Source organism: Epinephelus moara, chromosome 14 (assembly GCF_006386435.1).
Source record: "Epinephelus moara isolate mb chromosome 14, YSFRI_EMoa_1.0, whole genome shotgun sequence".
Lineage (NCBI taxonomy): Eukaryota > Metazoa > Chordata > Actinopteri > Perciformes > Serranidae > Epinephelus > Epinephelus moara.
In genome coordinates this window covers 11,704,189-11,725,951 of record NC_065519.1, presented here as the reverse complement: position 1 = coordinate 11,725,951, position 21,763 = coordinate 11,704,189, and the positions used below count along the sequence as shown (strand labels likewise).

General features: G+C 42.9%; 1 protein-coding gene across 1 annotated transcript in view; it reads left to right on the top strand.

Moving 5' to 3' along the window:
* The window catches only part of LOC126400413 (glutamate receptor ionotropic, NMDA 3B-like), a 135,142-nt gene extending 124,677 nt beyond the window's left edge, over positions 1-10,465 (top strand). Inside the window, exons 10-12 of the mRNA XM_050061074.1 lie at positions 1,204-1,368; positions 5,802-5,869; positions 8,809-10,465. Coding sequence (XP_049917031.1) covers positions 1,204-1,368; positions 5,802-5,869; positions 8,809-9,784 — 1,209 coding nt within the window. The 3' untranslated portion in view covers positions 9,785-10,465. The remainder of the gene's footprint in view (positions 1-1,203; positions 1,369-5,801; positions 5,870-8,808) is intronic.
* The last annotated feature ends 11,298 nt before the right edge of the window (positions 10,466-21,763 follow it).

Sequence of the window (21,763 nt, the reverse complement as noted above, 5' to 3'; positions counted from 1 at the left end):
CATGTATTGTGTACGTGTACAGTGTGTAAAGCAAAGCCTTCTGCCGCTGTACTCCTATAAATGAGTCTCTCTTTGGGACGCAGACAGGATTGCCTGCCAGCTAAGCACACATACGCTGACGGGCACACGGAGACAAACGTATACACAGAGACAAAGACATACAATCACATAAACTCAGGCCTATTTACTGACCTTAACCAGAGTTACAGGCACGTACTGTCTGAGTGTCGATACTTATTTGTGTCTTATATGTGCTACAGCAGAGAACTCTCAGTTCTCGCCCCTCCCGCTCTTCTTTTCTCTCTTTTTTAAAGAGCTGGGGATCTCTAGACAGAGCGCACTGTCTGTATCTATATCTCTTGTTTGTGAATAGAGAAGCTATTCAACTCCCTTTGGCCATCCCTTTTAAATCCCACTTCAAAGTTGAATCATATTATAGCAACAAACGCAATTACACAGTCATAGGTTTCTCCAGTGAAATGAAAACCCCAACTTCACCCTGCATCAGGAAGTTATTACTATTCATCCCAGCCGAAGCCTAGAGAGTGGGCTACTCTCAAACAATGTGGGTGATAGTGTGATCTCGCCCTCTGGATTGGGAGCAAAAGGAGGTCGGTGTTGTCGCTGATGAATTTGTCGAGTCAGCATGGGGCTAATTGCCATCGGAGGCGACGCAGGAATGAGCCGGGCGAAGGCGACGTGATTAGAGAGTATTCGAAAAGCTCGCCACTGTCTCTTCCACTTCCTCCGGGCCCATGAAAGCTTCATAAGAGATAGGCATTATGTCAGGGGGAATGTGGGCGAACCAAATGGGAACAAACTGCTCTTCAATTAACCGTTGTGTCTTCATACCGTCTCCCTTCTAACTGCTGTTGCTTTCTATTACTCTCAGTTTTGCTTCCCCCTCAGCTCTTTATTCTTTTCCTTTTCACCGCGTCCTTTTCTTTCCAAACATGTCTTTTACGCTGTTGCCCTCTCCTCTTTATTTCTATTCTTACGGGCTTACGCAGACAAACTAGATACACAACAGCAGAATATCAATTGCTTATTCACAGAAAGTGGCCTAAATTGTAATTATGTAAATACAAATCATCAATCTCTGTATTTTGCTCTGTGTCGGCTTAAGTCTTTACTAATCTGTGTCACTCCCCCAACCCCTCCCTCCCTGTCTCTCCCTTTCGCTTTCTGCCATCGCCCCCTCAGACTCTACAGATGGGGATCCAGCATTTTTCAGGCCTGTTTGTGCTGCTGTGCATGGGGGTGGGTGGAGCCTTGCTGACCTTGGCAGGTGAACACACCTTCTATCACCTGGTTATCCCTCGCCTGCGACGCACGCACACGCTGCAGTACTGGCTGCACACCAGCCAGGTGAGTAAGAGCCCACTGCACAGGTACACGCACACACTCTCACACACAGTCACAGGCGAAAAAAAAGAAAACTAATCATCACATTACTCACGTGTGTGAGCACACATATGAGAGCAGTCACACTGACTCACACACTCCAGCACACTGCTGTTGGTGAGACCTCCTTACCCCGTGGAGTTAACTCTTATCTTGCAGGTACCCTACGCCCTCTACTGTTGGACACATATAATAACAGTCAAGAGGAGCACTAGTACAAACAACTTGAAGATGAATGCAGTGTTAAATGGTAAATGGATGGACCTGCACAGCGGCTCTTTAGTCTTCCGACCACTCGAAGCGCTTTTTACACTACCAGTCACATTTACCCATTCACACACACATTTACACACTGGTGAACGAGGCTACTGTACAAGGTACCCTGCACACTACACTCAAACAGATGGCACTGCCATCGGGAGCAATTTGGGGTTCAGTATTTTGCTCCAGGATACTTCGACATGGGGGCTGGAGGAGCTGGGGATCGGACCACTGATCTCTAGCCGCCATGTTATAGTCAAGACTACAACCTAAACCAATACCAAGTCATGACCAAGACCAGAATCTATTGAGACCGACACAAGACTAAGGCCTTGTTCAGACTGCCAGCCAAAATCAGATTTTTAGCCAATCTAGATTGGAACCAGATGGCTCTTATGAAGTCTGAACAGTCATAAGTGACATGAAATCCGATTTTTGCAAACCAGATCGAAACAACCTTTGGGAGGTAGTTTCAAATCGCATTTGGACAGATGTGTCTGAGTCTGAACAGCTCTTTTTAAGACTTCACACAGTACACGCTAGATGACGCCTCCGCTCCGACGTCGTTGCCACAGCAACCTGTCAGATTGGTCAATAATGTTGCCCAGTCTGAACAGAGCCAAATCTGATTTGGACACTTGCTAAAAACAGTGTGGACAGTCAGCAGTCAAAAATCGGATTTGAGAAGGAATCAGATATGAATCAGATTCGCCTGCAGTCTGAACGCAGCCCAAGATCAAACCAGTGCGAGTCCCATACTACATGACACAGTTACAATAAAATATTAAACATGCAAACCACAGGCACTCCTCTAACTGATCTGCAAGATCCATAGTTCCATGAAAACACCCACAGAAAACAAATGACAATTGGTCTTCATTCGCCTCTTTTATTGCCAGACTGTATATATGTGTGCAGACAAAGTCTCGTACACTGACTAACTTGCAAAAGAAATACATTTACTTCAAGGTTTTGGTAACTAGACCCTCATCAGGCAAAACTCGTCACAGAAAAGTCGCAATAGATTTATATCTTTTGCAAATCAGTGTACAGAAGTTTGTCTGCAAATTGTGTCCTGTTCGTCCCTCTCCTACGCACCTGTGTTGAAATACTGTAAAACTTCAATTAAACACCCAGCCCCTATCCCTTTTTTGACATTTTGACAAATAAACGCCTGTCTCAATTAGACGCCTGGTCTGGCTGCAAAGCAGTTCATTTCTTTTATGCGTTCTTCGGACGCATAAAAGCTGTTTGTTTGCTACCTCAAATTACGTGTCCATTCCTCGATTACCCTGTAAGTTATTCATGTTCCTTTAGTCCATAAGGGTCCTCAGATCAGAAGAATCGAAAGGGTTTTTCATACAAAATGAATCCAAGTTGTGAGTTTTGTTTTAACAGGATAAGGTTGTGTCGGTGTGCCTGGTGCTGTAATCCTTCAGTGCTGTAACTTTTTCTCTAGATCAAATGAATGATTCATAATTGATGTGTTATCTGAAGCCTAATTTTTAAACAAGTAATATTCATTCTGGCTTAAATAAATCATTTGGTTGTATTTCCCAGCTTTGCCGAGCAACAGTTTTGTGTGAAAGGAATTAAAGACCTGTCCCAAATATAGGCCTGTTGATTCCAGTGTTTTCAGCAAATAATAGCCCGGGCTATTAATTGAAGTTTTACGGTAGATGTGTATTTACAGTATGTACAAGTGTACCATGAGAAATGTCTTGATGAGACAATCAAAAAGCATTGCAGAGGTGAATTTTATGCATGAATCTTCCTTTGTTTTCTTTAAGCAACTACGGAGCTAAAATCAAATTAACTGTCTTTCATCAACACTCCTTCTGTGATAGGCAATTTAGTGATATCCCTGCAGCTGTGGTTTTGATCTGCCTTGAAATACAAGTCCTCTTTGTCTCAGACTTAGACAGAACCAAGTAAAATATACAGTCGTGTCCAAGACGAAACAGAGACCTTCAAAAAGTCGTTTCATGACCTATACCGAGCTAAAGTGCAACACTGGGTAAATGTATTGCTAATTAACTACTAAAAAAACTGTTGATTAGCTAGTTAATTACTTAATTGTGCTCTATAAAGTTACCTCAATATTTGAAATTGATTAGTTAATTAAGTAAAAAGTTATTAAACCGTTCCCATAGGCAGCACTTTATTAAATGGTTCATGACCAGCACACAATATGCATCTGTGCCTTTGTTTGTTTCGCTTTTTCCTCCTCTGAGACAGCTGATTTATCTTATTGTTCAAACTCTGTCTGCTCTGTCTATTGATTTCTACCCTGTGCAACACAATTTTGAAATATATTTTATTGAACTTGCAATTCATATCTGTTATTTTGTGAAGAAGAGGATACAAAGAAAAGGAATAAAAGAGATCGGTAGAAGCTTTTTCTTTCTGAAGCACTGTTGGAGAATTGGTGTGTTTATGACAACATACACCAAAGGAACCACAAATTGGGGATTTAAAGGTCATATTTTGTTTTTTATGGAAGTCTAGCCATTACCAAATGAGGTGCCTGTGGCTATATTTTTGAGTGAATAATGGATATCAAGACTGCTCGCATTTGTTTGCTGCATCTCTCTAAAAGGGCAACCACTCCCGGGCAGCCTTTAGCATTCATCACAAACCTCACCGTTATCTGAGAGGATGACATCTGAGTTGGTCCCTCAAGATAATCCTACCCAGAGTGAAAGTCTCCCTTTCCCTCGGATATCTGAAGACGTTTATAAATCAGGAGGAATTAAAGCAGAGTCGTACTTTACAACTTAAGAGGCTGGTTTGGAGATTTTTTCTTCTAGTCTAACTAAAGCACTTTGGTACCTAAATCAAAATGAGCTCAAGCAACTGATACCTTAACCTCTGTTAAAATTTTAAGCGCTGTCTCTCACTGAATTTACAATCACTTAATTAAATTATTCAGAGGAGCACCACAGCAGGATTTGTGAAGAATGGCTGTCACAGATGTTCTGCACAACTGGGTAGAATAATGTCTCTTTGAAATTCCAAGTCATTATTCCCCTTGATTTATTTCAGAGCTGATGAAGTGACAACGAATTTCACATTACAAAGCCAACCCTGTCTCCCAGAAATTACTTTTGTCCATCACTAAATTGCATTCGCGATCACGCTGTGGTGACAACATAATCACTGCCTGGATTATGTTCAGAGACAATGTTTATTCAAGTTAACAAAACACTACATTTATGTGTCGCGCTGGATTCGCAGGGAGGTGTTCGGGTTGGATGGCGGACATACAAAGTGACACCAGAATCATGGGTTCAGGTCTAGACTTCTACCTTGGATCAGGTTTAGGCAACAGAAGCACTTCGGTTAAGGTTAGGGAAAGAGCGTCTGCAATGATGTGGGTGCTGTGCTGGACCTAATGGTGAAGAGGGAGCTGAGCTGGAAGGCAAAGCTTTCGATTTACTGGTCCATCTACATCGCAGCGCTCACCTATGGTCATGAGCCTCGGGGTAGTGACCGAAAGTATGAGGTCATGGATAGGGTAAGGAGCTCAGACATCCGGGGGGAGCTCGGAGTAGAGCCGCTGCTCCTTCGCGTCGAAAGGGGTCAGTTGAGGGGGTTCGGGCATCTGATCAGGATGCCTCCTGGGCGCCTCCCGTTGGTGTTTTGGGCACGTCCAACTGGTAGGAGGCCCCGGGGCAGACCCAGAACACACTGGAGGGATTGCATATCTCATCTGGCCTGGGAGTGCCTTAGAGTCCCCCAGGAGGAGCTGGAAAGTGTTGCCGGGGAGAGGGACATCTGGGGTGATTTGCTCGGCCTGCTGCCCACGTGATCCAGCTTCGGGTAGTCGGTTGAAAATGGATAGATGGATGGATAATTAAAAAATAATGTAGTCAGTGTGTTGCAAGATGATTTTAGAACAAATCAGTGAACATTTTGCTGACACATTAAGTATCAGCATTTTTGCAACTTGTGAGGTACGTTCATTAGCAACACTTCCTCATTACCTTAATAGAGAACGTAATTTGCTTGGCATTAAATTTTCCCCATTTCCAGCATTTGCTGTGTCACATTAGTTGAATATGAACATAATTTCTAGGAGACGGGGCTGTACGAATCAGCAGTTCTTATATTTTGTCTTTTTTCTCTTCTTGCAGAAAATCCACAGAGCCCTCCACACCACGTATGAGGATGTCGGGAAGGAGCTGACCGACCTCGACCAAAAGTAATGGAGTCACTAACTGACTTCATCTGCATTCACACGTTTTGGTGTCACCTTTCATTTGAAACATCCAGGATAATCAGTGGGCAATTAAAGAGGGGAATATGGGGGGATAATGACCGAAAGGCATCCTGCTTGTTAACCTGCCATCCTTCTCGATTGTCCATGGGTCTGGGTCTGGACCCAGATGCCGTCCTATCCCGACCCAGACCCATAACAGCTAAATGATTGAGAATTATTAAATTTTGACAGTGTTTCTATTTTAACCAATGCAGCATTTGTACCACTGGTTTAGTGACCAGGATACCCACAGACCAGTTGCATGAGTAGCATTAAATCATCTCATTTAATACTACTCAGCCAATAAAATCCAAGCATTTCGATGAGCATCGCAACTCGAGTGAGATTAGCACATGTGAGTAAGTCAGAGTGGTGCTATTTTACATGACATGATCTGAAGAGAGAAAAGTAGACAGGGAAATAACAAGGTCCAGTGTGTAGGATTTAGAGGAATAAACTGGCAGAGATAGAACATAAGATTTATAACGATGTTTTCATTAGTTTCTAATCACCTGAAAATACAAATCATGTTTTCGTTACCTTAAGCCCAGTTCAGACCAAATATTAGCGACAAGACGAGTTGAACCGGCAAACTACTTGCAACGCACCGCTCTGCAACGTTCTAAAAACCTGCCGGTTCACACCAATACAACTAGATGAGATGGTGTATCATCTCTATGCAACAACTCTCTGTTCTTCTGTTCTGATTTCCAGCTTTTCAGGCTTATTTTGTGGCTGAATATAATTTGCAGCTTCTTAAAGTATGAATGAGGATAGTGATAGTGAGATACTGGCTACAGCTGCATTTGCTACAGTGATGAAACAGCAATAAACAAACAAAATAAGCATCAGATGGACTGTATTCATGATAAATACGCCACAATGATATAAATAACCAGCACCAAATAATCAGTCAATGAGAATGAGCGTGTGTGTGTGTGAGTGGACATAAGCACACATTTATATCTACAAATGAAGAGGGTCCTCTTGGACGGAGCCGCCATGTTGTTCAACAGTTGTCCAAAATGGACAAACCAAACACTGGATCAAGATAGAGCCATTCACATTTTTGTGGCGGGCACTGTGGTTTTCCTACATGTTTGGCACATGAGAGAAGTTTCAGTTGGTTGCAATCTGCAACCTCACCATTAGATGCCACTAAATCCTACACACTAGACCTTTAATTCAAGGATGGATAAACTTGCACGTTCATTCTTCCTACGGGCAGATTAAAACCAGTATGTCTGCTCATATGTTCCCATTTTTTGAGCAAACAAAAAATTCTAAGAATAAGCTAGTTCAAATGTATCAGTACTTTGTTCAGAATTTTTACATTTATACAAGTTACACTATTTATATCTGGTAACAAGTTGTTTTAAGAGTTTTCTAGAATCAAATGTCACAAAATCTGCCTCATTCTGTCTTCTTTCAAAGAAAAACCTCCTAATATACCAAAATTCTTAAAGAAATAGTTTGTTTCTTGTGGAAAGTTAGTTAGGTTGCATTGTCATGTCTGTACAATAAATATACAGCCACCAGCCGGGTAACTTATCTTACCATAAAGACTGGAAAAAGAGGAGAAAACAGCTAGCCTGGCTCTGTTGAAAGGTAATATAATCTGCCTACCAGCTCTGCTTAAGCTTTCTAATTAACACATTATATCTTGCTTGTTTAATCCGTTCTCAGCTGCTGACGTCTTAATATTTAGTGTACAGGCTGTTATCGACTTTCTCATCTACCTCTCTGCAAGACGGCCAATAAGCATATTTCCTAAAATGTCAAGAGTATTTTGTTGCAACAAGCCAATTTGTATTAGAGATAGATTGAAACAGCCACACTTGCAGATATTGTGCACTTGTATCACTTGATAGCAAAGCACATTTTTTGGAGTGACAGCCTCGTGATAGATCTTAAACAGACATGACAGAACAGATATTCTTATCAACACAAAGTAAGTGGTATTAACATCAAGTCAGATAGTGCTATATAGTCTGCACTTGATATAAAAAGTGTATACATCGATCAGCCAAAACAAAACCACAGACAGGTGAGGTAAGCAACATTGATCATCTTGTTACAATGCAATGTTCTGTTGGGAAACCTTGAGTTCTGATATCCATGTGTGCGCTCCACCCACCTAAACACCAGTGCAGACCAGGTACCCCCTCTTATGACAGCACTACTCCCCAGTCGCATTGGCCCCCAGCAGGACAATGCACCTTGCCACACCACTAAAACTGCTCAGGAATGACCTGTGTAACATGACAGAGACCTCAAGGCATGACCTGGCATCCCAATTCCCCAAATCCCAGTCTGATCAAACATCTGTGGGACATGCTGTTACCCCACCTCACAACCCACAGGACTCAAAAGATCTGAACCCAACGCATTGGTGCCAGACACTATAGGACACCCCCAGAGGTCCTGTGTCCATGCCTTGACAGGTCAGAGCCAAGTCCGTACCAAGAAGGACCCACCGTGGATCGGGGGGTACCTCTGGGGTACCAGCACGTCCCTCAAATGTTCGATCAGATTGGGATCTAGGGTATTTGGAGGCCAGGTCAACACCTTGAGCTCTTTGTCCCATTTCTCCGGTCATGCCTGAGCAGTTTTTGCCACTGCATTCGACAAGTGCTATTGTTCAGTGGGTGGAGCACATCAGGTATCATCCATATGAATGCCAAGACCCAAGGTTTCTCAGCAGAACATTGCACTGTAACAAGGTGATCAATGTTATTCACTTCACCCACCAGTGGTATTAATGTTTTGGCTGATCGGTGTATGTTGTGTTTGCTTTTAGGAAAATGTTTCCATGCATTCTGCTGTACAGTATATCTCACTGGATGTATACCCTTTGCTGTGATCTTCCTCTCTTTCACTAGCCCCTCCTCTTGTATCTCAGAGAACTGCACCCTACACAGGAAGCAGCATCACCCTCCTCCCCCCTCCCCTCCCACATCCCTTCCTGCTTCCACTACAGCTGGAGACACCTGTAACTCCTCACCGTCCCATGAGCCCAAGGAGAAACGTGTGCACTTTGACCTGGAGACCCTTCACAGCTACCGCCTGCGCACACACACCGCCTCTGTGCGAGGCAGGCCCGGTATGGTTGGCCGTCCCGGCCTCGGCTTAGGAGGGTGGGGGCTGGGCACCCTGGGGAGTCTTGCCTCCCCTCCACAGATTAGCCTCCATGCTAACGGGGGCCCTGTCTCTGCGCTGGCTTCCTCAGGCTTGATGCTGGCCCCCCTGGGGAGCCGGGCGGCTCAGACCAGCCTGTGGGAGGGGGAGCTCCAGGACCTGCAGGGGAAGATCGAGACCTTCCGCACCCAGCTGAGAGAGGCCCTGGCCAGGAGAGCAGAGATCCAGAGCAGCCTGGAGAGAGAGAGGAGCGGACTTGTACGCAGGGATACCAGCCTGGAGAGGGAAAGACAGAGGATACAAACTATTAACACAGACAGAAGTAGCTCTACGCAGCCCAAACTCCCTGAGAGAGACAGGACCAGCCAACTGCAAACCCTGAACAATCAGCAGACAGGGAGGGCTAACCAATCAGGCGGTCCTGGGACTCTGGAGCACGGGGGCAGGAGCAGCCAATTAAACACTGTTAACAGTTTGGACAGAGGAAGAGCCAACCAGTTACGCTCTGTTAATACATCGACGGGAGAAAGGACTGTCCAATCACGCACTTCCACCAGTTTGGAGCGAAGTCGAGTCGTCCAACCAGGTGCTGGAACCATAACTGTCCAGTCGCGGAACACTTCTAGCCTGGACAGACAGATGGCTAACCTATCACGCACTCTGAACACTTTGGAGAGGACAAAAGCCAACCAATCAAGTGTAAGCAGCAGTGGGACTTGATTGTCTTGATGAAGCTTCGCGGTGTGTAGGACTGCGGAATGAGTAGAGGAGCAAATTGGTGCTTGCATAGCCGTGGGAAGATTGTTGGAGTGGGTCAAGTTTAGGGGACGCTTGCTGAAAAACTGACAGTATATGTTAACTCACACCATTACTTACTGCAACCTAATAATTTTCACACTCAGAATTGTTTCCACACTCGCTTAAAATTCCAACTAAAAAACTTTAACTGCGATTCAAGGACTCGTAAAATGTCTACATTATCCATGAAATCATAAAAGAAGCAATGTAATCTTGTGGGAATGAAAGCCAATACGACTTCAGCAAGATCTCAGTATACTTCCAAGAACCAGATCAGAAAACTGGGATTAGCCATGGCAACGTGGGTAATCTGACAATGCTAAAATCACTGTGCTAACTGAGGAGACAAGTGGTTCAGGTGAGGAACCATCAGCCACAGCTGTCTGACAAACACAAATATCACCTGAATGAAAAAGAGGCCCATTACACTGGTGAAAGAGGCCTACAAGCACATAGAGACATCAGCGCCAAGAGCACAGAAGAGTCAAATTTAGCCCAATGTGACAAAACAGCAAACGAATATAGAGATACAGATGCAAAAACCTATATATTTTAAATAATAATGTCCCTAAAATGTGAATGACAAAGGAAGGAAACTGTGAAGAGAGAGTGTTTAAGCCCCAAATCAATGCACCTAAAAATCCCATAAAGTAGAAAAAAGCCTTTTGTGTGTTGATGCCTTTTATCCTCGTGTGTATTGTCCCGCCATCAACACTACAACACTAATACCGCTGTCAAAAACGCATTTTTAGGATATTTTTATAGTAAAATCCCACCCTCGTAAAATGTGTCAAAACTAAAAAAGGTGTTTTGCAAACTGAGCCCTTCCCAAACAGACGCTTTGAGATGGTAATTTTCCCCTGTGATTTGATGGGTTCTGCATAAAAAGGGGATATTAAGGCAGGAAAGTGCACATTAATGGAAAACGGTTTGTTATACTGTCTGTAGTGGAATGGATTCGAGCTATTTAGACCCAAATACACACCTCCAGCCCATTTTTTGGCTGCAAGGTTTAGTTAACTCAAAGTACCGTGCCATTTAAATTGTTTTGTCCTCACTGTTACCTCGTGTCGTTATGGGAAAAACACAGAGTCACAAACAGTCTTTCATAAAGGGCAGCTCCAGTAGTCACGAGTGGTATAGCTCAGCTCGTGAAAACAGTAGTGTAATGTCTGCTGTGACTCTGAAATTTGCCTCAGGTCTGAGAAAGTAACCCCTGCTGACACATAATAACTTATACGACTTTCTATGAACTTTGTTCTTGAACATAAATGTGCTGTTCAGTTGGCTCAACCCTGCTCCACATCAAATCTGCAACCCTGGTTTCACAAAAGTTGGAACACTGTGTAAAAGTTAATAAATCTATGCAGTGCAGTGATTTTTTTTTTTTGGACATATTCAGTCAAATACAAAAAAATATACGCTCATTCTGAATTTGATGCCTGCAACACTTTCCAAAAAAGTTGGGTCAGGGGCATGTTTACGACTGTGTTACATCACCTTTCCTTTTAACAACCCTGAATAAGTGTTTGGGAACTGAGGACACTAGTTGTTGACGTTTTGAAAGTGAAGTTCTTTCACATTTGTACTTGATAAATGACTTCAGTTGCTCAGCAGTGCGGTGTCTCAGTTGTCGTATTTTGGGCGAAATACTGCGCCACTCTTTGTCAATGGGAGGGCGGTCACAATTGCAGGCAGGCCAGTCTGGTGCCCCCACTTTGAGGATGGAGTCATACTCGTGTGTCAGGTCTATGCAGAGCCTACACACGTAGCCGACACCAATGTGAGCATTTATACTTGTGCTGTGGTGTGTCTGTGTCACTCTGCAGTTACACCTCCAAAACACTAGTCGGCAGCGGGATTTCTGTGAAATGCTGTAAAGTTTAGCTGAGTGAAAACTCACCCAAAACATATATTGAACATGGCTTAATACCGACAATTTTGAACACAAGTGCACAAATCAGCTTCACTATAACTCGCAGCATTCACAGACAAACATTTGTCTTTATCTGGACACATTTTCCCCACAAATACAACATGCTAATGTTTTTAGCACAAGCCTATGGCATTTTACATTGTATAAATTAGCTTAGTGGCTAGCTGACTTTTCCTCTACTCTCTATTCTCAGCATATGTTGCTCCAAAACCTGTATGTACCTTTCAGCATCTATGGTGCCTTCACACATGTGCAAGTTACCATGATGCCACGGGCACTAACACACCCCCATACCATCACAGATGCTAGCTTTTGAACTTTGCGCTAGTAACAACCTGGATGGTGCTTTTACTTTGTAGCCTGGAGGACACAACATCCAGGATTTCCAGTAACAGTTGTCAGACCACGGCACACATTTCCACTTTGCGTCAGTGCTTTCACTTTGCATGGTAGAGTCTTAACTTGCATTTGGAGATGTAGCGTCAAATTGTGTTTAGCGACACTAGTTTCCAAAGTGTCCCTGAGCTTGTGCACTAATAGCGTTTATACATTACCGATTTTTAATGTAGTGCCGTCTGGGAGGTCGAAGGTCACAGGTGTTCACTGTTGGTTTTCAGCCTTGCCCCTTACGTGAGAGGATTCTCTGAATCTATGAAGATGATGATAGTGTGGATTGTAGATGGTGGGATCCCTAAATTCGTTGCATCTCTGCATTGAGAAACGTTGTTGGACTATTTGTCCACACAGTTTTCCCCAGAATCATAATCCTTGCTTGTGAACAACTCAGCCTTTCAAGAATGCCCCTTTCATTTCCAATCATGATAATAACCTGTCAACAGTTAACCAGTTTACCTGTGGAGTGTTCCAAACTGGTGTTTTATGAGCAATTCACAACTCTCCCAGTCTTTTGTTTCTTTTGTTGCCCTTGTCCCAGGTGTTTTGGAACATGCTGCAGGCGTCAAATTCAGAATGAGTGTGTATTTACAAAAAAACAATAAAGTTAAATATCTTCTCTTTATTTTCGTTTTACACAGTGTTCCAACTTTTTCAAAGCTTGGTTGTAATAAAAAGATGCTATGGGGAAATGTATCCAGCATTTTTGTGCAATAATAATTCACTGCAGTACCCCTTTAATTGAAATCACAGCCCTTTCCTGTGTAATGAGTTTTTGGGTGGAAACCCAGCTGACCCATTTCATTACTTGTAGTACTACATTAGCATTTAATGTGTCCATGAGTAGCTGCAGCGACACGGGTCAGAGATGCAGGTGCTATTTGGGTGTCAGTGCTCAAAACTGTTTCCATTTTCCAAAGTGCTGCAGTTAATGTCTGGGTGGCATAATTTCAAAGATGGTGGTTTACATCTGCTTCAGACTGTTAGTAATAATTCAGCAGTCCAACACCATCTCTATACAACCCAATCATTAGAATAAATGTTGGCACTGTATGTCTCTGCAAACATGGATATGTAACAATTTTACATAATTATGTAGCTGATGTGTTGAAACCTTCCATTTGGACAGTGCTGTGGTTAACGTGGCACAAAAAACACTTACGGTTAAATAAAGATCATGTTTTGGCTTGAAATACCAGGTTGTGGAGCCACAGTCACAGATGGGAATGCTGGATGTTTCACAAAAAAAAAAAACACCCACACAATCGCTGTTGGAAATACTGCAAAGTCTCACTAAAAAGCACCCAGTTTTGGTGCCACAGTCACTGCTGGAAATGCATCAATGTCTCACTAAAAAGTACCAGAATTGGTGCCCCAATTGCCACTGTAAATGGCATGATGTGTCGCTGAAAAGCACGGAGTTTTAGTGCCATATTCGCTGCTGGAAATGCAGCAATGTCTCACTAAAAACATCCAATTTTGCCACCACAGTTGCCACTGTAAATGGCATGATGTCTCGCTGAAAAGCACGCAAATTTGATGCCATATTCGCTGCTGGAAATGCAGCAAAGTCTCACTAAAACACACTCAATTTTGCCGCCACAGTTGCCACTGTAAATGGCATGATGTGTCGCTGAAAAGCACGCAGTTTTAGTGCCACAATCGCTGCTGGAAATGCAACAATGTCTCACTAAAAACATCCAATTTTGCCGCCACAGTTGCCACTGTAAATGGCATGATGTCTCGCTGAAAAGCATGCAAATTTGATGCCATATTCACTGCTGGAAATGCAGCAATGTCTCACTAAAAACACTCCGTTTTGGTGCCACAGTCGCTGCTGGAAATGCAGCAATGTCTCACTAAAAAGTACCAGAATTGGTGCCCCAATTGCCACTGTAAATGGCATGATGTCTCACTGAAAAGCATGCAGATTTGATGCCATATTCGCTGCTGGAAATGCAACAATGTCTTGCTAAAACACACCCAATTTCGGTGCCCCAATTGCCACTGTAAATGGCATATTGTCTCGCTGAAAAGTACGCAAATTTGGTGCCACAATCACTGCTGGAAATGCAGCAATGTCTCACTAAAAAGTACCCAATTTTGGTGCCACAATCACAGCTGCAAATGCTATGAAGTCTTTTAATCACCCACTTTTGGTGCAACAATTACAGCTGCAAATGTCATGAAGTCTTGCTAAAAACACCAAGTTTTGGTGCCACAAGCGCTGCTGGCAATGTAGAAATGTCTTGTTAAAAAGCACCCAATTTTGGTGCCACAGTTGCTGCTGGAAATGGCATGATGTCTTGCTGAAAAGCATGCAAATTCGGTGCCACAATCACTGCTGTAAATGGCACATCTTGTTAAAAACGCTCAATTTTGGTGCCACAATCACAGCTGCAAATGTCATGAAGTCTTGCTAAAAACACCAAGTTTTGGTGCCACAAGTGCTGCTGGCAATGCAGAAATGTCTTGCTAAAAAGCACCCAATTTTGGTGCCACAGTTGCTGCTGGAAATGGCATGATGTCTTGCTGAAAAGCATGCAAATTCGGTGCCACAATCACTGCTGGAAATGGCACATCTCATTACAAACACCCAATTTTGGTGCCACAGTCACAGCTGCAAATGTCATGAAGTCTCGTTAAAAACACCCAGTTTTGGTGCCACAGTTGCTGCTGGAAATGGCACATCTCACTAAAAGCATCTGGTTTTGTTGTTTATTGGTCTCGAACAGCAGTCTGCAGCTCCGCAGCCATCTCGCCAAGGTGTCACACCAACCACCATCCCCTCCACCTCCCAATGACACAGCCAGCTCATATACATATAGTCAGCACTACATCACTTTAGAAATGTTGATATGATTTGTATGAAACATCCAAATGTAACATATCCGTGGTTTGCAGACACATTCAATGCCAACGTTTTCTTCTGGCGCCTGGGCTGGTTTATAGGAAGCCATGCAAAACTACAGAACGAAATTACAATCTCAAAGTCATTTAACCGAACATTTTAATCATCCGCCCTCCTCAGCTCAAACCAGTTGCATCTCTGCTCAGATTTGCAGCTCTTGCCAGTAAACAAGTGCCATCAATTTGGAATGAAATTGTTCACCATATTCATTACAGAAGCAACCTATCATGAGTCTGGCAACGATTTTGCGCTCAGTGACTGTATTGCGCATGAATTCACACTGATTACAATTTGCTCCCTGCAGATCTGACTGAGCTCTGAAGAGTGGGACCTCATGCTGTGTTTTTTAATCTATTAATCATTAAAAGAGATGTACACTTTTACACCATTTCCACTCTGATAAAGCATTATCTGTTTTGCTTTTCGACTAAAACAAAGTGAAGTTCATGCCACATGTTTATGATGCAGAGAGACTGCTCTTCAGGGGCTGATTATATTGGGACTCTCGTTCAGTTACTCACTCAACCACCAGAGGGAGCTGCATCCCTGCTTCCCGCGGCTATGGACAGTGGAGAGTTTATGGGCTGTGGTTTTATTCCAGCAAAACCACTTAAATAAACGTGACAGATTGAAGCTGCATTTTGTGCTGCATGCAACAGCAGAGGACCTGGGGAAATAAGGCCTTTATGAAATCACTCCAGCACTATACAATGCGATGTCACCTAACAGTATTGTGATAATCAATCTTGTGCGAGTCTCTTAACACTTTAAACAGGTGTTGGGAGTTTCAGCGGCCCGTGGGTCTGAGACACAGACGCTGATGTTACTGAGAGAGACCTTTACGATGGTACTGATGTACATTTAAACGTTTCAAATTTTGCTGTGGTGTGAAGTGGTTGTGTTCACATGCCATGGTGTCTATGAGGAAAAAAATATATATTTTAGGTCTTTAACGAGAAAGAGCTTGTGGTACTGGATATTTAAACAAATACTTTTAAATTTACCCCTTATAAAAATTGTATCAGCATATATTATTAAATTTTATCATAATGATCATTCTCATGTTTTGAAATAAACATTTATATACTTATTTACTTGCGTTATCTCGTATTTTCAGTGTGAACTGCACGTAGGGACGACAGCTTTGACCTCTGATAGTACACTGTAAGTGAACACAGTGACACCTTGTCTAATTTGGCCTCCATCAAACCCATTTAAAACCCATTAATCCTCTAATGTCATTGCTTGTGTGTGTGTGACCATTAAACCAAATGTCGTTTTAATGATTTTTGCAGATAGACTTTCATCCAAAATTTTCAAGGCCACTTCACGTGAGTACAGAAACACACACATCTCCCACAAATGACACTCAGACTCAAAAGCACTGATATAAAATGTGTTGTTAGCACATATTAAAATGCAGTTTGCCTCAATGCGCCGTTACAACCTCTCAGTTCATTAAGAGTGCAAAACAGAGCATCTACCTTTAATTAGTAACATGAACCAGGTGTGAGAGAGGCACAAGTGTTCTTAAAGGAACAGGATACATTTTCCAAAATAAAGGAAACAATAGCCATAATTGAAAAGCAAGAAGACATGGAAATGTTGCAACCTGAGATGAATAAACAACAATACAATGACATGCAATAGCTTACAGATACAAAATGTGATTTTTTTCTTGGTCCACATTCATGTCCTAAGGAAAATTGTACGAGACAGTAAAAGATCATGTCCTTCATGTGTAATTTTTTAAGCATTCTGATCATTTTATTCAGTATCTGATATTGTGATATTGTCCATATTTACATAGAAATCATGTAGCTGGGGCGCCCACTAGCTCACCTGGTAGAGCAGGCGCCCCATGTACAAAGGCGATGTCCTTGCCACAGCTCTGTCCTTTTAGATATAGGCAGAAAAAAAACTCTCAAAATTATCTTTAAACAACAAACAATTAAAGGAAAAATAAATGTAGCATAGATTTTAAAGGGATAGTTTGTACTTTTAGAAGTGGGGTTATATGAGTAACCTATTTATCCATAGTCAGTGTATTACCTACAGCAGATGTTGGGGAGCATGCTCCCAGTTTGAAGAAGCAGGCAGCAGAACCACCATGGAATCTAAGCGATGTGGACAGGGGCTGCAGCAAAAACATATTTTAGCCACCTAAATAAAAATCATATCAGTATAGCTGTATGCTATTTTTAGAACAGTGGTTCCCAACTGGTCCAGCAGGGTCCAGATTCGTCCTCAGTCATTAGTTCAAGTTCCAAAAAGTTTAATAAATTCAGTGTCATACTTGTGTTTGGCCATGTCATCGAGCTAGTTTGCTGTCTCTGTCAAGTAGCTGTCTGTTATTCATTCACTCTACAGCAGGAAACAGCACTTCAGAGTAAAAGCTCAGTGCCGGATATTCACTGCACTTCAAAATAAAGTGTGTTTTTTACAACCTTGACACGTTTGCGTGTCACTTGCGGTCCACACAGAATGGACCCAAGACCCACTTTTGGGCCACGACCCACCAGTTGGGAAACACTGATTTAGAATATTTTCCCGCTTTACCTTGCCGCAGACGGCCCGTTCAGATGGAAATGCCGTTATTGGCTTTAGTTGCACATCCACGCTCTCGTCAGAGCCACTAGACTCTTTGAGAATAACTAATTTTAGCTCACTGAACACAAGCGTCGCAGGTCAACCGCTTCCTCAATCGGTAGTTTGCTTGTGTTTTTGTGTGACTTTGGTGAACTAACCCTCTAAAATGTAAAAGTCACACAATAACATATGAAACTAACCCATCGAGTCAGGAGTAAACCAGCAGCTCCTGTGTTCTGGGAGGTAAAATTACTGTTTTCCTCAAAGGAGTCTGGTGGCTTTGAAGAGAGCAGAGATAATGGCTTCCGTTCCCCGTCGCAAAGTAAAAACAACAGTAAGCTAAACATAGCATTCACTCAAATCAATACTGATTTTCTTTAGGTGGCTAACTTGTGTTTTGCAGCTGTCCCCGTCCACAGCAATACATTGCTTTGTTTATGTTGCTGTACTCTTCAATCTGGTGGCCTACTAACTGCCTATAGGTATTACCTATAGGTAATGCACTGACTTTAGATAGGTACCTGATACAGCTCCACTTAAAAAAATCCAACCTGTTCCTTTAAGATGTTTTTCCCTTTGGACATGCCTCCCCACACCTGTCACTTGTTAACACTAATTGCTTATCCAGTATAACAATGTGAAAATGTGCTCCTGCTCTGTTTCGCACTTGTGAGGATGAGGAGGAAGAGCTGCACAGTAATCGTACAGTAGCATGTCTACTAGAGTATTCCAAGAACACTGGGTGCACCATGCTAGTTGGGTCTCCACCAGGAAAATAAACACTGAATCACTGGTGTATGAGCGATTTGTTGTTTACAAGCTCAAGGAAATGGGCAAAGTCTCCGCTCCACACTCATGTTTTAGCACACACAGTGTTGCATGATAAAGGCGCAGCATTACTTTTAGTGAGGAAAATAAGAAGTAGCAGCCGTAAAGCTAAAGAAACTTCACAGACCTGCGACTACCTCCTGTAATTTTAGGTATAAAGATTTGAAGATGTGAACATTTTGACAAAATAGGACGATTCAATCAAACACTGCTGCACAGTGAAATGTAAGAGGTGCTGTATTAAGATTTGTCTCGATGAGTAAATCTGCTCCCATTCTAACAAAGTGTTACCATGCAGCACTTAAGCAATTGATCTACGTGCGACTCGTGGATGATGATGGTGTTTATCTTGTCAGAGAACAGATAAAACTTGAATCTGTGTAAGCCCTCGATCAATTGCTTTATCAAACTTATTCAGGGTTCCTACATCTTAAGGAGAGTTTAAGACGATTTAATGCCAGTGGGAATGACATGTCAGGCTGATTTTACAATAACCGAAACTGGAGGAAAAAACATGAGCTGACATAAATGACTTAGAGCTCGGGATGATTTGGCCCAAATGTTTATTGTAACATAAAAAATGACTTCTTTTTTTTTTTTGTCTCGTGGCGGAGACGTGAGTAGAACAGAAATGGGAACTACGTAGGTTTGTGGCGAGTTTTCTTGATTTTGTATTTTTCAATTTGCATGTGGGACTCCACTGTCTTGATTTCCCATCGTGAGTTTGAAATACTTTTTGCATAAAATACACTAAGCCTCTTGCTGGTTTCAGCCATGCTCCAAATCTTGATTGAATAGCCAATTTTCCTTGAATTTGCACTTCCCCGTGTCATCCAGGGTGCAGTGACAGCTAGCCAGCAGATAAACAAATTGTCAGTAATTTTAAGATTTTACAGCATAACATCAGAACAAAAACAATTCAAAAAATCTTGCTTCCCATTCTTAACAAACACCATATTTTCATAGCAGTTAGGGCCTTAGTTTTAGATTAATTAAGTCATTGCCTTTTAAGACAAAGGAACAGTGTGTAAATTTTAGGGGGATTTAGAGGCATATAGGTATGAAGAATTCAGATTGCAACCAGCTGAAATCTCTTACAGTTAGAATTTCTTCAGTGTTCACTGTTCAGGGGAACTGCCCATTGGTCCGACATCCCATTTTTCCCGACCATATTAAACTCATTGTTCCAAAGTCCGTTCCGAAATCATCATGATGCCCTGTGGTTAAGGTCTGGTTAGGTTTAGGCACAAAAACCACTTGGTTAGGGTCAGGAAAAGATCATGGTGTGGGTTAAAATGAAAAAGAAAGTGACAAACACATAAGCCATGAGCCTGCTTCGCCTCAAGCCTTTCCCAGCTGACCCAGAGCCGGTCGCGGCGCACCATCAAGGCAGAAATACGCCCGCCGGGAGCCGTTCAGCACCGCGGACAGTCGGACTAATGGGATGTCGGACCAATGGGCTGTCGGACCAATGACATGGACCCATTGTTCAGAAGGTTTTTACCAGGAGCTGATTTATCTGCAGAGGTCTCTTCCTCTTCAAAAGTAACGGTCCAGGTGATTAAAATCAGTAGAAACACTGAATAAAGCAGATTCACGTTACTCATCAGTGTCTTTCCTAGGCTGCTTGGCTCGTCCTAGTTGGCCTGCTTGCCTAGCACCATTCTCGGAACCCATCGGCTGTATTCAGCGTCTGACTTCTGGCAGACGGTGATACAGCCTCTGGGGGCAGACCCCCGATTTTTTGGCATTCCGGTTTGATTTGGGCGGAGGAGTGAATTGCCGTTTCCGACTTCCGTTTATATATAAGTAAATATGCTGAACCATTGTGATGGATTCAGAGTTTGCAGTGACGCCAATTATGTTCCGCCTCATTAGTTCACCGCACGGACCGTTTAACCTGGCAACAACTGCAGCCGGCTCAAACGTGATTGGTCAATATCACGCGGACTACAAACAGCCTACAACCGGAAACCAGGGCTCTTCCGCTCTTCTTCCGGAGGCAAGATCTCCGGGGTTTGCCTACAGACTCTACATTCACTGAATGTAGAGTCTGTATATAGAGACTAGCCTAGCACCTACTGATGTGTACTCATGTGCTCAACTTATTTCTTATCCCAACGTTCAAGAGGTTTTTACTATAAGCCGAATTATACGCAGAGATCTCTTCCTCTCCCAAATAAATGGACCTTATGATTTAAACCAATAAAAACACTGAATAAAGCAATTTCACTTGGCATGTCAGAGGCCACCCACAAGCATAGCACCTGCGAATGTGTGCTCACCTTTTTCTCTGGAATCTTGAGATCCAGATGTTCAGGGGGGTTTTACCTGGAGCCAAATATACGCAGAGGTCTTGACCTCTCCGAAACAAACAGACCCCGTGATTTAAACTGGTAAAAACACTGAATTAAGCAGTTTCACGTTGAAAAATTGGTGTTTTTCCAACGCTCTCGTTGTGGAAGGGCTGCTAACTATGGTAGCCAATGCAAAAACTTATCTAGAGCCAGTGTTTAGTTTTTCCATTCTGGGCTACTGTAGAAATATGGCAGTGAAGAGCCCTGTCTCACTCCGAATTCATCAAAATCTGGCACTTGGGCGTTTTTTAGCTGATAGGTGGGTATACTGTAACTGGATAGGAAAAGAAGTGGGTATACCCTGTATACCTGAGTTTACCCTCCACTACACCACTGGGTGCCTGGTGGGGTCAGGGGGAAACGCGGCAGGACAAGGATGAAAGTTAAGGTGGCGATAGTCCGAGTGGGATGAGTGGGAGCGGTGGTGGATTGGTCCAACAAACACAGACTTTCACCTGAGAAAGCGATGTTGGTGTCCTGTAAGATTCTAAAGCAAAACCCTGTTCTTTTTTCCTAACCCTAACCACATGCTTTTGTTGCCTGAACCCAACCACGTGCGTAAGTTGTTGAAGGAAACGTCAATTCACAGTACATTTATTTTGAAAGCGACTGTAGGTAACGTTAAATTTCCTGTAGAAACAGAAGTGTATCTTGAAAGAAGACAATGCATGTAACAGGCAGAACTTGATACGGCGTCCCAGAACGCCAGCAACCAACACACCCAGGGTACCTTTCATATCGTATCTGGATGTGGAAAGTCCATGACCAAATGTCGATATGTGACGAGGTCGGAGTGAAGAATGTGTTGCGGTGAAACATGGCGATCTCCGTAGACGAGGACCCGCTCCCTATGTAGATATAAACAGCTCATTCTAAGGTAACAAAAA